At 54.0% G+C, this 17159-nt stretch overlaps 1 protein-coding gene across 2 annotated transcripts in view; it reads left to right on the top strand.

The window, feature by feature from the left end:
- The first annotated feature begins 8410 nt into the window (after window positions 1-8410).
- TTF2 (transcription termination factor 2) overlaps window positions 8411-17159 on the top strand; it is a 54311-nt gene continuing 45562 nt past the window's right edge. The window contains exons 1-5 of one of the 2 annotated variants that reach the window (XM_069760421.1): window positions 8411-8542; window positions 8749-8784; window positions 8870-8981; window positions 16789-16872; window positions 16946-17009. In XM_069760421.1, the coding sequence (XP_069616522.1) occupies window positions 8757-8784; window positions 8870-8981; window positions 16789-16872; window positions 16946-17009 (288 nt within the window). In that variant the 5' untranslated portion in view covers window positions 8411-8542; window positions 8749-8756. Of the gene's footprint in view, window positions 8543-8625; window positions 8785-8869; window positions 8982-16788; window positions 16873-16945; window positions 17010-17159 lie in introns of those variants that run through there. The other variant, XM_069760422.1, reaches the window with a different exon arrangement.

Raw genomic sequence — 17159 nt, forward strand, 5'->3', positions numbered from 1 at the left:
CAGTAAGACTTCACAAGGTCGCACACACTGGTGGTATGTTGGCCCATTCCTCCATGCAGATCTCCTCTAGAGCAGTGATGTTTTGGGCCTGTCGATGGGCAACACGGACTTTCAACTCCCTCCAAAGGTTTTCTATGGGGCTGAGATCTGGAGACTGGCTAGGCCACTCCAGGACCTTCATATGCTTCTTAGGATACTTTCACACTTCCGTCGGTACGGGGGCGTCGCAAACCGTCGGCCCGACGGACGTTGTGCTAAATTTAGCACAACGTGTGCAGCGGATGCAGTTTTACAACGCATCCGCTGCCCATTGTGATGAGCAGGGAGGAGGGGGCGGAGTTTTGGCCGTGCATGCGCGGTCGAGAATGGTGGGAACGTCGCACAAAAAAACGTTACATTCAACTTTTTTTGTGCCGACGGTCTGCCAAAACATGACGCATCCGTCGCACGATGGATGTGACGTGTGGCCATACATCGCTAACGCAAGTCTATGGAAAAAAAACGCATCCTGCGGGCAACTTTGCAGGATGAGTTTTTTCTCCAAAACGACGCATTGTGACGTCCGTCAGAAGACGCAAGTGTGAAAGTAGTCTTACGAAGCCGCTCCTTCGCTGCCCTGGCGGTGTGCTTGGGATCATTATTATGCTGAAAGACCCATCCATGCTTCATATTCAATGCCCTTGCTGATGGAAGGAGGTTTGCACTCAAAATCTCACGATACATGGCCCCATTCATTCTTTCATATACACGGATCAGTCGTCCTGGCCCTTTGAAGAGAAACAGCCCGAAAGCATGATGTTGCCACCCCCATGCTTCACAGTAGGTATGGTCTAGAGGCCATGACACCCCCCGTAATACACAGGTTGTCCAGGAGACCATGACGTCCCCCGTAATACACAGGTTGTCCTGCAGACCATGACGCCCCCTGTTATGAATAGGTAATTCAGAACCACAATGGACCTTGAAGTTCAGAGCACACAAGTGACCTGACAAAAACCACAAAACATAGGACGAGCTCTGAGACGTGGAAACTCTGCTGACCGCAATCCCTAATCCTATCACACCACACTAGAGGTAGCCGTGGATTGCGCCTAACGCTCCCTATGCAACTCGGCACAGCCTGAGAAACTAACTAGCCCTGAAGATAGAAAAATAAGCCTACCTTGCCTCAGAAAAATTCCCCAAAGGAAAAGGCAGCCCCCCACATATAATGACTGTGAGTAAGATGAAAATACAAACACAGAGATGAAATAGATTTAGCAAAGTGAGGCCCGACTTACTGAATAGACCGAGGATAGGAAATATAGCTTTGCGGTCAACACAAAAACCTACAAACAACCACGCAGAGGGGCAAAAAGACCCTCCGCACCGACTAACGGTACGGAGGTGCTCCCTCTGCGTCTCAGAGCTTCCAGCAAGCAAGCAAAACCAAAAAAGCAAGCTGGACAGAAAATATAGCAACAAAAGTAACACAAGCAGAACTTAGCTTATGCTGAGCAGACAGGCCACAGGAACGATCCAGGAGGAAGCAAGACCAATACTAGAACATTGACTGGAGGCCAGGATCAAAGCACTAGGTGGAGTTAAATAGAGCAGCACCTAACGACTTAACCTCATCACCTGAGGAAGGAAACTCAGAAGCCGCAGTACCACTTGTGACCACAGGAGGGAGCTTGATCACAGAATTCACAACAGTACCCCCCCTTGAGGAGGGGTCACCGAACCCTCACCAGAGCCCCCAGGCCGACCAGGATGAGCCATATGAAAGGCACGAACAAGATCGGCAGCATGGACATCAGAGGCAAAGACCCAGGAATTATCTTCCTGACCATAACCCTTCCACTTAACCAGATACTGGAGTTTCCGTCTCGAAACACGAGAATCCAAAATCTTCTCCACTATATACTCCAACTCCCCCTCCACCAAAACCGGGGCAGGAGGATCAACAGATGGAACCACAGGCGCCACGTATCTCCGCAACAATGACCTATGGAATACGTTATGGATGGAAAAAGAATCTGGAAGGGTCAAACGAAAAGACACAGGATTAAGAACCTCAGAAATCCTATACGGACCAATGAAACGAGGCTTAAACTTAGGAGAGGAAACCTTCATAGGAATATAACGAGATGACAACCAAACCAAATCCCCAACACGAAGTCGGGGACCCACACAGCGTCTGCGATTAGCGAAACGTTGAGCCTTCTCCTGGGACAAGGTCAAATTGTCCACTACCTGAGTCCAAATCCGCTGCAACCTATCCACCACAGTATCTACACCAGGACAGTCCGAAGACTCAACCTGCCCTGAAGAGAAACGAGGATGGAACCCAGAATTGCAGAAAAACGGTGAGACCAAGGTAGCCGAGCTGGCCTGATTATTAAGAGCGAACTCAGCCAACGGCAAAAAGGACACCCAATCATCCTGATCAGCAGAAACAAAACAGCTCAGATATGTTTCCAAGGTCTGATTGGTTCGTTCAGTCTGGCCATTTGTCTGAGGATGGAAAGCCAAGGAAAAAGACAAATCAATGCCCATCCTAGCACAAAAGGCTCGCCAAAACCTCGAAACAAACTGGGAACCTCTGTCAGAAACGATGTTCTCTGGAATGCCATGAAAACGAACCACATGCTGGAAGAACAATGGCACCAAATCAGAGGATGGTAATTTAGACAAGGGTACCAAATGGATCATCTTAGAGAAGCGATCACAGACCACCCAAATGACTGACATCTTTTGAGAGACGGGAAGATCTGAAATAAAATCCATAGAGATGTGTCCAGGGCCTCTTCGGGACCGGCAAGGGCAAAAGCAACCCACTGGCACGAGAACAGCAGGGCTTAGCCCGAGCACAAATCCCACAGGACTGCACAAAAGAATGCACATCCCGCGACAGAGACGGCCACCAAAAGGATCTAGCCACCAAATCTCTGGTACCAAAGATTCCAGGATGACCAGCCAACACCGAACAATGAACCTCAGAGATAACTTTATTCGTCCACCTATCAGGGACAAACATTTTCTCTGCTGGGCAACGTTCAGGTTTATTAGCCTGAAATTTTTGCAGCACCCGCCGCAAATCAGGGGAGATGGCAGACACAATTACTCCCTCTTTGAGAATACCCGCCGGCTCAGGCAAACCCGGAGAGTCGGGCACAAAACTCCTAGACAGGGCATCCGCCTTCACATTTTTAGAGCCCGGAAGGTACGAAACCACAAAGTCAAAACGGGAGAAAAACAGCGACCAACGAGCCTGTCTAGGATTCAACCGTTTGGCAGACTCGAGATAAGTCAAGTTCTTGTGATCAGTCAAGACCACCACGCGATGCTTAGCTCCTTCAAGCCAATGACGCCACTCCTCGAATGCCCACTTCATGGCCAGCAACTCTCGATTGCCAACATCATAATTTCACTCAGCAGGCGAAAACTTCCTGGAAAAGAAGGCGCATGGCTTCATCACCGAGCAATCAGTACCTCTATGCGACAAAACAGCCCCTGCTCCAATTTCAGAAGCATCAACCTCGACCTGGAACGGAAGCGAAACATCTGGTTGACACAACACAGGGGCAGAAGAAAAACGACGCTTTAACTCTTGAAAAGCTTCCACAGCAGCAGAAGACCAATTGACCACATCAGCACCCTTCTTGGTCAAATCGGTCAATGGTTTAGCAATACTAGAAAAATTACAGATGAAGCGACGATAAAAATTAGCAAAGCCCAGGAACTTCTGCAGACTCTTCAGAGATGTCGGCTGAGTCCAATCATAAATGGCCTGGACCTTAACAGGGTCCATCTCGATGGTAGAAGGGGAAAAAATGAACCCCAAAAATGAAACCTTCTGAACACCAAAGAGACACTTTGGTCCCTTCACAAACAAAGAATTAGCACGCAGGACCTGGAACACCATTCTGACCTGCTTCACATGAGACTCCCAATCATCCGAGAAGACCAAAATATCATCCAAGTATACAATCAGGAATTTATCCAGGTACTCTCGGAAGATGTCATGCATAAAGGACTGAAATACTGATAGAGCATTGGCAAGTCCGAATGGCATAACTAGGTACTCAAAATGGCCCTCGGGCGTATTAAATGCAGTTTTCCATTCATCGCCCCGTTTAATACGCACAAGATTATATGCACCACGAAGATCTATCTTGGTGAACCAACTAGCCCCCTTAATCTGGGCAAACAAATCAGATAACAGCGGCAAGGGGTACTGAAATTTGACCGTGATTTTATTTAGAAGGCGGTAATCAATACAAGGTCTCAGCGAACCATCTTTCTTGGCCACAAAAAAAGAACCCTGCTCCCAATGGCGATGACGACGGCCGAATATGACCCTTCTCCAAGGATTCTTTTACGTAACTGCGCATAGCGGCGTGCTCAGGTACAGATAAATTAAACAGTCGACCCTTAGGAAACTTACCACCAGGAATCAACTCGATAGCACAATCACAATCCCTATGCGGAGGTAGAGCATTGGACTTGGGCTCATCGAATACATCCCGGTAATCAGACAAGAACTCTGGGACCTCAGAAGGGGTGGATGATGAGATAGACAGAAATGGAACATCACCATGTACCCCCTGACAACCCCAGCTGGACACAGACATTGATTTCCAATCTTATACTGGGTTATGGACTTGTAGCCATGGCAACTCCAATACGACCACATCATGCAGATTATGCAACACCAAAAAGCGAATATCCTCCTGATGTGCAGGAGCCATGCACATGGTCAGCTGGGTCCAATACTGAGGCTTATTCTTGGCCAAAGGCGTAGCATCAATTCCTCTCAATGGAATAAGACACTGCAAGGGCTCCAAGACAAACCCACAGCGCCTAGCAAACTCCAAGTCCATTTAATTCAGGGCAGCGCCTGAATCCACAAATGCCATAACAGAATACGATGACAAAGAGCAGATCAAAGTAACGGACAAAAGAAATTTCGACTGTACCGTACCAATGGTGGCGGACCTAGCGAACCGCTTAGTGCGCTTAGGACAATCAGAGATAGCATGAGTGGAATCACCACAGTAAAAACACAGCCCATTCTGACGTCTGTGTTCTTGCCTTTCAGCTCTGGTCAAAGTCCTATCGCACTGCATAGGCTCAGGTTTATGCTCAGATAATACCGCCAAATGGTGCACAGATTTACGCTCACGCAAGCGTCGACCGATCTGAATGGCCAAAGACATAGACTCATTCAGACCAGCAGGCATAGGAAATCCCACCATGACATCCTTAAGGGCTTCAGAGAGACCCTTTCTGAAGATTGCTGCCAAAGCACATTCATTCCATTGAGTGAGCACAGACCACTTTCTAAACTTCTGACAATAAATCTCTACCTCATCCTGACCCTGACACAGAGCCAACAAATTTTTCTCTGCCTGATCCACTGAATTAGGTTCATCGTACAGTAATCCGAGCGCCAGAAAAAACGCATCAATATTACATAATGCAGGATCTCCTGGCGCAAGGGAAAATGCCCAGTCTTGAGGGTCACCACGTAATAAAGAAATAATGATCTTAACTTGTTGAACTGGGTCACCAGAGGAGCGGGGTTTCAAAGCCAGAAACAGTTTGCAATTATTTTTGAAACTCAGAAATTTAGCTCTATCTCCAGAAAACAAATCAGGAATAGGAATTCTTGGTTCTAACATAGAATTCTGAGCCACAAAGTCTTGAATATTTTGTACTCTTGCAGTGAGAAGATCCACACATGAAGACAGACCTTTAATGTCCATCACCACACCTGTGTCCTGAACCACCCAAATGTCTAGGGGAGAAAAAAGGCAAAACACAGTGCAAAGAAAAAAAATAGTCTCAGAACTTCTTTTTTCCCTCTATTGAGAAGCATAGTACTTTGGGCCTCCAGTACTGTTATGAATAGGTAATTCAGAACCACAATGGACCTTGAAGTTCAGAGCACACAAGTGACCTGACAAAAACCACAAAACATAGGACGAGCTCTGAGACGTGGAAACTCTGCTGACCGCAATCCCTAAACCTATCAAACCACACTAGAGGTAGCCGTGGATTGCGCCTAACGCTCCCTATGCAACTCGGCACAGCCTGAGAAACTGGCTAGTCCTGAAGATAGAAAATAAGCCTACCTTGCCTCAGAGAAATTCCCCAAAGGAAAAGGCAGCCCCCCGCATATAATGACTGTGAGTAAGATGAAAATACAAACACAGAGATGAAATAGATTTAGCAAAGTGAGGCCCGACTTACTGAATAGACCGAGGATAGGAAAGATAGCTTTGCGGTCAACACAAAAACCTACAAACAACCACGCAGAGGGGCAAAAAGACCCTCCGCACCGACTAACGGTACGGAGGTGCTCCCTCTGCGTCTCAGAGCTTCCAGCAAGCAAGCAAAACCAAAAAAGCAAGCTGGGCAGAAAATATAGCAACAAAAGTAACACAAGCAGAACTTAGCTTATGCTGAGCAGACAGGCCACAGGAACGATCCAGGAGGAAGCAAGACCAATACTAGAACATTGACTGGAGGCCAGGATCAAAGTACTAGGTGGAATTAAATAGAGCAGCACCTAACGACTTAACCTCATCACCTGAGGAAGGAAACTCAGAAGCCGCAGTACCACTTGTGACCACAGGAGGGAGCTTGATCACAGAATTCACAACAGCCCCCATAATACACAGGTTGTCCTGGAGGCCATGACGCCCCCATAATGCACAGGTTGTCCTGGAGGCCATGACGCCCCCATAATGCACAGGTTGTGCTGGAGGCCATGTTGCCCCCATAATGTACAGGTTGTCCTGGAGGCCATGACACCCCCCGTAATGCACAGGTTGTCCTGGAGACCATGACGCCCCCATAATACACAGGTTGTCCTGGAGGGCATGACGCCCCCATAATACACAGGTTGTCCAGGAGACCATGATGCCCCCATAATACACAGGTTGTCCTGGAGGCCATGATGCCCCCGTAATACATAGGTTGTCCTGGAGGCCATGACGCCCCCGTAATACACAGGTTGTCCTGGAGGCCATGACGCCCCCATAATACACAGGTTGTCCTGGAGGCCATGACGCCCCCATAATACACAGGTTGTCCTGGAGGCCATGACGCCCCCATAATACACAGGTTGTCCTGGAGGCCATGACGCCCCCATAATACACAGGTTGTCCTGGAGGCCATGACGCCCCCATAATACACAGGTTGTCCTGGAGGCCATGACGCCCCCATAATACACAGGTTGTCCTGGAGACCATGACGCCCCCGTAATACATAGGTTGTCCTGGAGACCATGACGCCCCCATAATACACAGGTTGTCCTGGAGGCCATGACGCCCCCATAATACACAGGTTGTCCAGGAGACCATGACGCCCCCATAATACACAGGTTGTCCTAGAGACCATGACGTCCCCGTAATACACAGGTTGTCCAGGAGACCATGATGCCCCCATAATACATAGGTTGTCCTGGAGGCCATGATGCCCCCGTAATACACAGGTTGTCCTGGAGGCCATGACGCCCCCATAATACACAGGTTGTCCTGGAGGCCATGACGCCCCCGTAATACACAGGTTGTCCTGGAGGCCATGACGTCCCCAGACCATTCAGGCTTTGCTGTGGGACCAGTCGCCGCCATTTTTGACTCCACATGATACGACTCCCGGATACACCACAATCCGGTGTCAGTGATCGGACGATGGCGACTTCTCCACAAGGACCACAAACAAAGGAAAAATACAAAAAGAAACTAAAACTATAAAAAAAAAACTGAATCCGTCGCCGATCACAGACCGGACCGGTGTCGCTGCGCCCGCGGACGTCGACCTCTCGGAATTCCATTATTTCACCATCAGCGAAACTCGTCAAGGAAAAAAATCGCAAGTACAAAATTCCATCTTCCACCTCCCGAAAAACCACAGGAAGAAGCGATGAAAGCGCCGCGTCCTCCCCACAATGCACCATGAGAACCGCCAGCTCAGCACCGGCCACAGAGCAACGACCACACACAATGGCCGTCACTGGAGACTGTCAGCTGCCTTCAACCAACACAGCCATCACCTGCCTCACCCACGTGCCAGGTCCACAACAGAGCACCATGGCAGCCGGAAAATACTAACATGGGCTGTTTCCCACAACGTCCGCTGCACAGACGCCATGTTCTCGAAGCCTCGCTGATTACTTGGAACGTAACATCCAACCAAATATGGCGGCCGTCAAGCTCTGTGATTGGAGTCACAACCTGAGAAAAGCTTTGACCTCTAACGTCAGTGATGGTCTGTGTGCTGATTGGCTGACTGAGCCATCTCGCACACAATGCGGTGACGCTTATTGGACGGGAGGAGGAGCGCAAGGTGTAGAAACGCCATGTGATTGGTTACTGAACGTTGCCTCAGTAAACTCGGTGGCCGCCCACTAAGCCGCGCCAGCTTTTTGAAAACTGTGACGCCTGGCTGCTGAGGAAAGTAATTGGTGGCTGCTTACGTGACGTCATCGCTATACTGCGAGCTCATTGGCTGAAGTTTCAGAAGTCGTGGTGAAGATACCGGTGAGAGTGAGGTAAGATCGCCGGTGACTGCAGCGCGGGGCCGGGGCCGCAGAACCGCCGCTCTCTACAGGAAGTCCGTAGTGATTGTACGGGCGGGTCTGCGGGTAGTGGTGATCGGTGTGCGGGCCCCGCAGCGCTCTGCACTGAGTGCGGGGGAGGGTCCAGCTGTGTCCCCGCCCCTGCGCTGCTCATTGCCCCCGTGTTTCCTCCTCCGCAGGTGACGTCATGGAGAAGGTTCGCTGTCCTGAGCACGGTGAGTAGTAACATGGCGGCCCCGGACGCCGCATGGGCCCCGGTGATTGGTTAAACTAAGTCATGTGACCTTCATATGTCTCCAGGGGCCGTATGTCTGCTGAAAACTGGCACCCGGGAGGGGCCCAACAAGGGGAGGAGCTTCTACGTCTGCCCAGCCAATGGTGGCCTGAACTGCCCATATACCCGCCCCACAGAGTAAGTGGGAGGAGTCAGGCAATGGTGACCAACCCCCGTGCAATGTCTCCGTCCCCTCCCATCTAGTGTCGTCATCCCCTCTTCCTCCTCCTCCCATCTAGTGTCGTCATCCTCTCTTCCTCCTCCTCCCATCTAGTGTCGTCATCCCCTCCTCCTCCTCCTCCCGTCTAGTGTCGTCATCCTCTCTTCCTCCTCCTCCCATCTAGTGTCGTCATCCCCTCCTCCTCCCGTCTAGTGTCGTCATCCCCTCCTCCTCCTCCTCCCGTCTAGTGTCGTCATCCTCTCTTCCTCCTCCTCCCATCTAGTGTCGTCATCCCCTCCTCCTCCCGTCTAGTGTCGTCATCCTCTCTTCCTCCTCCTCCCGTCTAGTGTCGTCATCCTCTCTTCCTCCTCCTCCCGTCTAGTGTCGTCATCCTCTCTTCCTCCTCCTCCCGTCTAGTGTCGTCATCCTCTCTTCCTCCTCCTCCCGTCTAGTGTCGTCATCCCCTCCTCCTCCTCCTCCCGTCTAGTGTCGTCATCCTCTCCTCCTCCTCCCGTCTAGTGTCGTCATCCCCTCTTCCTCCTCCTCCTCCCGTCTAGTGTCGTCATCCTCTCTTCCTCCTCCTCCCGTCTAGTGTCGTCATCCCCTCCTCCTCCCGTCTAGTGTCGTCATCCTCTCTTCCTCCTCCTCCCGTCTAGTGTCGTCATCCCCTCCTCCTCCTCCCGTCTAGTGTCGTCATCCCCTCCTCCTCCTCCCGTCTAGTGTCGTCATCCCCTCTTCCTCCTCCTCCCGTCTAGTGTCGTCATCCCCTCTTCCTCCTCCTCCCGTCTAGTGTCGTCATCCCCTCTTCCTCCTCCTCCCGTCTAGTGTCGTCATCCCCTCTTCCTCCTCCTCCCGTCTAGTGTCGTCATCCCCTCTTCCTCCTCCTCCCGTCTAGTGTCGTCATCCCCTCTTCCTCCTCCTCCCGTCTAGTGTCGTCATCCCCTCTTCCTCCCCCTCCCATCTAGTGTCGTCATCCCCTCTTCCTCCCCCTCCCATCTAGTGTCGTCATCCCCTCCTCCTCCTCCCGTCTAGTGTCGTCATCCCCTCTTCCTCCTCCTCCCGTCTAGTGTCGTCATCCTCTTCTCCTCCTTCTCCTCCTCCCGTGTAGTGTCGTCGTCTCCTCCACCTCTCGTCTATTGTCGTCATCACCTCCTCCTCCTCCTCCCGTCTAGTGTCGTCGTCTCCTCCTCCTCTCGTCTAGTGTCGTCGTCTCCTCCTCCTCCCGTCTAGTGTCGTCGTCCTCTTCTTCTCCTCCCGTCTAGTGTCGTCGTCTCCTCCTCCTCCCGTCTAGTGTCGTCGTCCTCTTCTTCTCCTCCCGTCTAGTGTCGTCGTCTCCTCCTCCTCCCGTCTAGTGTCGTCGTCCTCTTCTCCTCCCGTCTAGTGTCGTCGTCCTCTTCTTCTCCTCCCGTCTAGTGTCGTCGTCTCCTCCTCCTCCCGTCTAGTGTAGTCATCCTCTTCTCCTCCTCCCGTCTAGTGTCGTCGTCCTCTTCTTCTCCTCCCGTCTAGTGTCGTCGTCTCCTCCTCCTCCCGTCTAGTGTCGTCGTCTCCTCCTCCTCCCGTCTAGTGTCGTCGTCCTCTTCTTCTCCTCCCGTCTAGTGTCGTCGTCTCCTCCTCCTCCTGTCTAGTGTCGTCGTCCTCTTCTTCTCCTCCCGTCTAGTGTCGTCGTCTCCTCCTCCTCCCGTCTAGTGTCGTCGTCCTCTTCTTCTCCTCCCGTCTAGTGTCGTCGTCCTCTTCTTCTCCTCCCGTCTAGTGTCGTCGTCCTCTTCTTCTCCTCCCGTCTAGTGTCGTCGTCCTCTTCTTCTCCTCCCGTCTAGTGTCGTCGTCTCCTCCTCCTCCCGTCTAGTGTCGTCGTCCTCTTCTTCTCCTCCCGTCTAGTGTCGTCGTCTCCTCCTCCTCCCGTCTAGTGTAGTCATCCTCTTCTCCTCCTCCCGTCTAGTGTCGTCGTCCTCTTCTTCTCCTCCCGTCTAGTGTCGTCGTCTCCTCCTCCTCCCGTCTAGTGTCGTCGTCCTCTTCTCCTCCTCCCGTCTAGTGTCGTCGTCCTCTTCTTCTCCTCCCGTCTAGTGTCGTCGTCTCCTCCTCCTCCCGTCTAGTGTCGTCGTCCTCTTCTTCTCCTCCCGTCTAGTGTCGTCATCCTCTTCTTCTCCTCCCGTCTAGTGTCGTGGTCTCCTCCTCCTCTCGTCTAGTGTCGTCGTCTCCTCCTCCTCTCGTCTAGTGTCGTCGTCTCCTCCTCCTCTCGTCTAGTGTCGTCGTCTCCTCCTCCTCTCGTCTAGTGTCGTCGTCTCCTCCTCCTCTCGTCTAGTGTCGTCGTCTCCTCCTCCTCTCGTCTAGTGTCGTCGTCTCCTCCTCCTCTCGTCTAGTGTCGTCGTCTCCTCCTCCTCTCGTCTAGTGTCGTCGTCTCCTCCTCCTCTCGTCTAGTGTCGTCCTCTTCTCCTCCTCCCGTCTAGTGTCGTCGTCCTCTTCTTCTCCTCCCGTCTAGTGTCGTCGTCTCCTCCTCTCATCTAGTGTCGTCGTCCCCTTCTCCTCCTCCAATCGTCTAGTGTCGTCGTCTCCTCCTCCAATCGTCTAGTGTCGTCGTCCTCTTCTCCTCCTCCCCTCTAGTGTCGTCGTCCCCTTCTCCTCCCGTCTAGTGTCGTCGTCTCCTCCTCCAATCGTCTAGTGTCGTCGTCCTCTTCTCCTCCTCCCCTCTAGTGTCGTCGTCCCCTCCTCCTCCCGTCTAGTGTCATCGTCTCCTCCTCCTCTCGTCTAGTGTCGTCGTCTCCTCCTCCTCTCGTCTAGTGTCGTCGTCTCCTCCTCCTCTCGTCTAGTGTCGTCGTCTCCTCCTCCTCCGCCTCTCGTCTAGTGTCGTCGTCTCCTCCTCCTCTCGTCTAGTGTCGTCGTCTCCTCCTCCTCTCGTCTAGTGTTGTCGTCTCCTCCGCCTCTCGTCTAGTGTTGTCGTCTCCTCCGCCTCTCGTCTAGTGTTGTCGTCTCCTCCTCCTCTCGTCTAGTGTTGTCGTCTCCTCCGCCTCTCGTCTAGTGTTGTCGTCTCCTCCGCCTCTCGTCTAGTGTTGTCGTCTCCTCCGCCTCTCGTCTAGTGTTGTCGTCTCCTCCGCCTCTCGTCTAGTGTTGTCGTCTCCTCCGCCTCCGTCTAGTGTTGTCGTCTCCTCCTCCTCTCGTCTAGTGTTGTCGTCTCCTCCGCCTCTCGTCTAGTGTTGTCGTCTCCTCCGCCTCTCGTCTAGTGTTGTCGTCTCCTCCGCCTCTCGTCTAGTGTTGTCTTCTCCTCCGCCTCCGTCTAGTGTCGTCGTCCCCTCCTCCGCCTCCGTCTAGTGTCGTCGTGTCCTCCTCCGTCTAGTGTCGTCGTCTCCTCCTCCTCTCGTCTAGTGTCGTCGTCTCCTCCTCTCGTCTAGTGTCGTCGTCTCCTCCGCCTCCTCCCGTCTAGTGTTGTCGTCTCCTCCGCCTCCCGTCTAGTGTTGTCGTCTCCTCCGCCTCAGTCTAGTGTCGTCGTCCCCTCCTCCGCCTCCGTCTAGTGTCGTCGTCTCCTCCTCCGCCTCCGTCTAGTGTCGTCGTCTCCTCCTCCTCTCGTCTAGTGTCGTCGTCTCCTCCTCCTCTCGTCTAGTGTCGTCGTCTCCTCCTCCTCTCGTCTAGTGTCGTCGTCTCCTCCGCCTCCCGTCTAGTGTCGTCGTCTCCTCCTCCTCTCGTCTAGTGTCGTCGTCTCCTCCGCCTCCTCCCGTCTAGTGTCGTCGTCTCCTCCTCCTCTCGTCTAGTGTCGTCGTCTCCTCCTCCTCCCGTCTAGTGTCGTCGTCTCCTCCTCCTCTCGTCTAGTGTCGTCGTCTCCTCCTCTTCCCGTCTAGTGTCGTCGTCTCCTCTTCCTCTCGTCTAGTGTCGTCGTCTCCTCCGCCTCCTCCCGTCTAGTGTCGTCGTCTCCTCCTCCTCTCGTCTAGTGTCGTCGTCTCCTCCGCCTCTCGTCTAGTGTCGTCGTCTCCTCCTCCTCCTCCCGTTTAGTGTTGTCGTCTCCTCCTCCTCCCGTTTAGTGTCGTCGTCTCCTCCTCCTCCCGTTTAGTGTTGTCGTCTCCTCCTCCCGTCTAGTGTTGTCGTCTCCTCCGCCTCCCGTTTAGTGTTGTCGTCTCCTCCTCCTCCCGTCTAGTGTCGTCGTCTCCTCCGCCTCTCGTCTAGTGTCGTAGTCTACTCCGCCTCTCGTCTAGTGTCGTCGTCTCCTCCGCCTCCCGTTTAGTGTTGTCGTCTCCTCCTCCTCCCGTTTAGTGTTGTCGTCTCCTCCTCCTCCCGTTTAGTGTTGTCGTCGTCTCCTCCTCCTCCCGTTTAGTGTTGTCGTCTCCTCCTCCTCCCGTTTAGTATTGTCGTCTTCTTCTCCTCCCGTCTAGTGTCGTCGTCTCCTCCGCCTCTCGTCTAGTGTCGTCGTCTCCTCCTCCTCCTCCCGTTTAGTGTCGTAGTCTACTCCGCCTCTCGTCTAGTGTTGTCGTCTCCTCCGCCTCCCGTCTAGTGTTGTCGTCTCCTCCGCCTCCCGTCTAGTGTTGTCGTCTCCTCCTCCTCCCGTCTAGTGTTGTCGTCTCCTCCGCCTCCCGTTTAGTGTTGTCGTCTCCTCCTCCTCCCGTCTAGTGTTGTCGTCTCCTCCTCCTCCCGTTTAGTGTCGTCGTCTCCTCCTCCTCCCGTTTAGTGTTGTCGTCTCCTCCTCCTCCCGTCTAGTGTTGTCGTCTCCTCCTCCTCCCGTTTAGTGTTGTCGTCTCCTCCTCCTCCCGTTTAGTGTTGTCGTCTCCTCCTCCTCCCGTTTAGTGTTGTCGTCTCCTCCGCCTCTCGTCTAGTGTCGTAGTCTACTCCGCCTCTCGTCTAGTGTCGTCGTCTCCTCCGCCTCTCGTCTAGTGTCGTCGTCTCCTCCTCCTCCCGTTTAGTGTTGTCGTCTCCTCCTCCTCCCGTCTAGTGTCGTCGTCTCCTCCGCCTCTCGTCTAGTGTTGTCGTCTCCTCCGCCTCTCGTCTAGTGTCGTCGTCTCCTCCGCCTCTCGTCTAGTGTCGTCGTCTCCTCCTCCTCTCGTCTAGTGTCGTCGTCTCCTCCGCCTCCGTCTAGTGTTGTCGTCTCCTCCTCCTCCCGTCTAGTGTCGTCGTCTCCTCCGCCTCTCGTCTAGTGTCGTCGTCTCCTCCGCCTCTCGTCTAGTGTCGTCGTCCCCTTCTCCTCCTCCCGTTTAGTGTTGTCGTCTCCTCCTCCTCCCGTCTAGTGTTGTCGTCTCCTCCGCCTCTCGTCTAGTGTTGTCGTCTCCTCCTCCTCCCGTCTAGTGTCGTCGTCTCCTCCGCCTCTCGTCTAGTGTCGTCGTCTCCTCCGCCTCTCGTCTAGTGTCGTCGTCCCCTTCTCCTCCTCCCGTTTAGTGTTGTTGTCTCCTCCGCCTCCCGTTTAGTGTTGTCGTCTCCTCCTCCTCCCGTCTAGTGTCGTCGTCTCCTCCGCCTCCCGTTTAGTGTTGTCGTCTCCTCCTCCTCCCGTCTAGTGTCGTCGTCTCCTCATCCTCCCGTCTAGTGTTGTCGTCTCCTCCGCCTCCCGTCTAGTGTTGTCGTCTCCTCCTCCTCCCGTCTAGTGTCGTCGTCTCCTCATCCTCCCGTCTAGTGTCGTCGTCTCCTCCTCCTCCCGTCTAGTGTTGTCGTCTCCTCCGCCTCCCGTCTAGTGTTGTCGTCTCCTCCGCCTCCCGTTTAGTGTTGTCGTCTCCTCCGCCTCCCGTTTAGTGTTGTCGTCTCCTCCGCCTCCCGTCTAGTGTTGTCGTCTCCTCCGCCTCCCGTTTAGTGTTGTCGTCTCCTCCTCCTCCCGTCTAGTGTTGTCGTCTCCTCCGCCTCCCGTCTAGTGTTGTCGTCTCCTCCGCCTCCCGTCTAGTGTTGTCGTCTCCTCCTCCTCCCGTCTAGTGTTGTCGTCTCCTCCGCCTCCCGTCTAGTGTTGTCGTCTCCTCCTCCTCCCGTCTAGTGTTGTCGTCTCCTCCGCCTCCCGTTTAGTGTTGTCGTCTCCTCCTCCTCCCGTCTAGTGTTGTCGTCTCCTCCTCCTCCCGTCTAGTGTTGTCGTCTCCTCCGCCTCCCGTTTAGTGTTGTCGTCTCCTCCTCCTCCCGTTTAGTGTTGTCGTCGTCTCCTCCTCCTCCCGTTTAGTGTTGTCGTCTCCCCCTCCTCCCGTCTAGTGTTGTCGTCTCCTCCGCCTCCCGTGTAGTGTTGTCGTCTCCTCCTCCTCCCGTCTAGTGTTGTCGTCTCCTCCTCCTCCCGTCTAGTGTTGTCGTCTCCTCCGCCTCCCGTTTAGTGTTGTCGTCTCCTCCTCCTCCCGTTTAGTGTTGTCGTCTCCTCCTCCTCCCGTCTAGTGTTGTCGTCTCCTCCTCCTCCCGTCTAGTGTTGTCGTCTCCTCCGCCTCCCGTCTAGTGTTGTCGTCTCCTCCGCCTCTCGTGTAGTGTTGTCGTCTCCTCCTCCTCCCGTCTAGTGTTGTCGTCTCCTCCTCCTCCCGTCTAGTGTTGTCGTCTCCTCCTCCTCCCGTCTAGTGTCGTCGTCGTCTCCTCCTCCTCCGCCCGTCTAGTGTCGTCGTCTCCTCCGCCTCCCGTCTAGTGTCGTCTCCTCCGCCTCCCGTCTAGTGTCGTTGTCCCCTTCTCCTCCTCCCGTCTAGTGTCGTCGTCTCCTCCGCCTCTCGTCTAGTGTCATCGTCCTCTTCTCCTCCTCCTTCCGTCTAATGCTGTCTCCTCCCTTTGTGTAACATCCCTGGTCGGTGATGGCCGCCTTCTTCTTGCTTGATGTCTCCTCCGCTTCTCGTCTAGTGTCGTCTCCTCCTCCTCCCGTCTAGTGTCGTCGTCCCCTCCGCCTCCATCTAGTGTCATCGTCTCCTCCTCCTTCCATCTAGTGTCATCGTCCTCTTCTCCTCCTCCTCCCGTCTAGTGTCGTCGTCTCCTCCTCCTCCTCCCGTCTAGTGTCGTCGTCTCCTCCTCCTCCTCCCGTCTAGTGTCGTCGTCTCCTCCTCCTCCCGTCTAGTGTCGTCGTCTCCTCCTCCTCCCGTCTAGTGTCGTCGTCGTCTCCTCCTCCCGTCTAGTGTCGTCGTCTCCTCCGCCTCCCGTCTAGTGTCGTCTCCTCCTCCTCCCGTCTAGTGTCGTTGTCCCCTTCTCCTCCTCCCGTCTAGTGTCGTCGTCGTCTCCTCCGCCTCTCGTCTAATGTCGTTCTCCCCTTCTCCTCGTCCTTCCGTCTAATGCTGTCTCCTCCCTTCGTGTAACATCCCTGGTCGGTGATGGCCGCCGTCTTCTTGCTTGATGTCTCCTCCGCTTCTCGTCTAGTGTCGTCTCCTCCTCCTCCCGTCTAGTGTCGTCGTCTCCTCCGCTTCTCGTCTAGTGTCGTCTCCTCCTCCTCCCGTCTAGTGTCGTCGTCCCCTCCGCCTCCATCTAGTGTCATCGTCTCCTCCTCCTTCCATCTAGTGTCATCGTCCTCTTCTCCTCCTCCTTCCGTCTAATGTCGTTCTCCCCTTCTCCTCCTCCTTCTGTCTAATGCTGTCTCCTCCCTTCGTGTAACATCCCTGGTCGGTGATGGCCGCCGTCTTCTTGCTTGATGTCTCCTCCGCTTCTCGTCTAGTGTCGTCTCCTCCTCCTCCCGTCTAGTGTCGTCGTCCCCTCCGCCTCCATCTAGTGTCATCGTCCCCTCCTCCTTCCATCTAGTGTCATCGTCCTCTTCTCCTCCTCCTTCCGTCTAATGTCGTTCTCCCCTTCTCCTCCTCCTTCTGTCTAATGCTGTCTCCTCCCTTCGTGTAACATCCCTGGTCGGTGATGGCCGCCGTCCTCTTCTTTGATGTCTCCTCTTCCCTCCAGTCTGCCGGCCTCGCACTGTCTGCTCCATGACGACTCCCAGCTGGACCTTCAGGCTCTGGTGAAGCAGGACGCTGGGAATTACCGGTGAGACTCTCGGTGCTGTAGCTGCGGGTGAGGATGATGGGGGTGATTATGATGATTTCTCTGGTCTTTGCAGGTTGTATTATCGCTGTATAAAGAGCGATGGGAAGAAGTTCTGCGGCAGCGTTCCCTGGAAGCAGGTAACCACCAGTAGCTGGGTGACCACTGACTGGCCGCCATCACTGCTGTCCTATGTCCAGCAGCAGTGGTGGGGAAGAATACATAGCAGGATGAGAACCCTCATGGAGGCCATCATGGCGCCGCTCGGGGGGCTGTCCCTGGAGGATAAA

The sequence above is a fragment of the Ranitomeya imitator genome, chromosome 3, assembly GCF_032444005.1.
Source record: "Ranitomeya imitator isolate aRanImi1 chromosome 3, aRanImi1.pri, whole genome shotgun sequence".
Classification (NCBI taxonomy): Eukaryota; Metazoa; Chordata; class Amphibia; order Anura; family Dendrobatidae; genus Ranitomeya; species Ranitomeya imitator.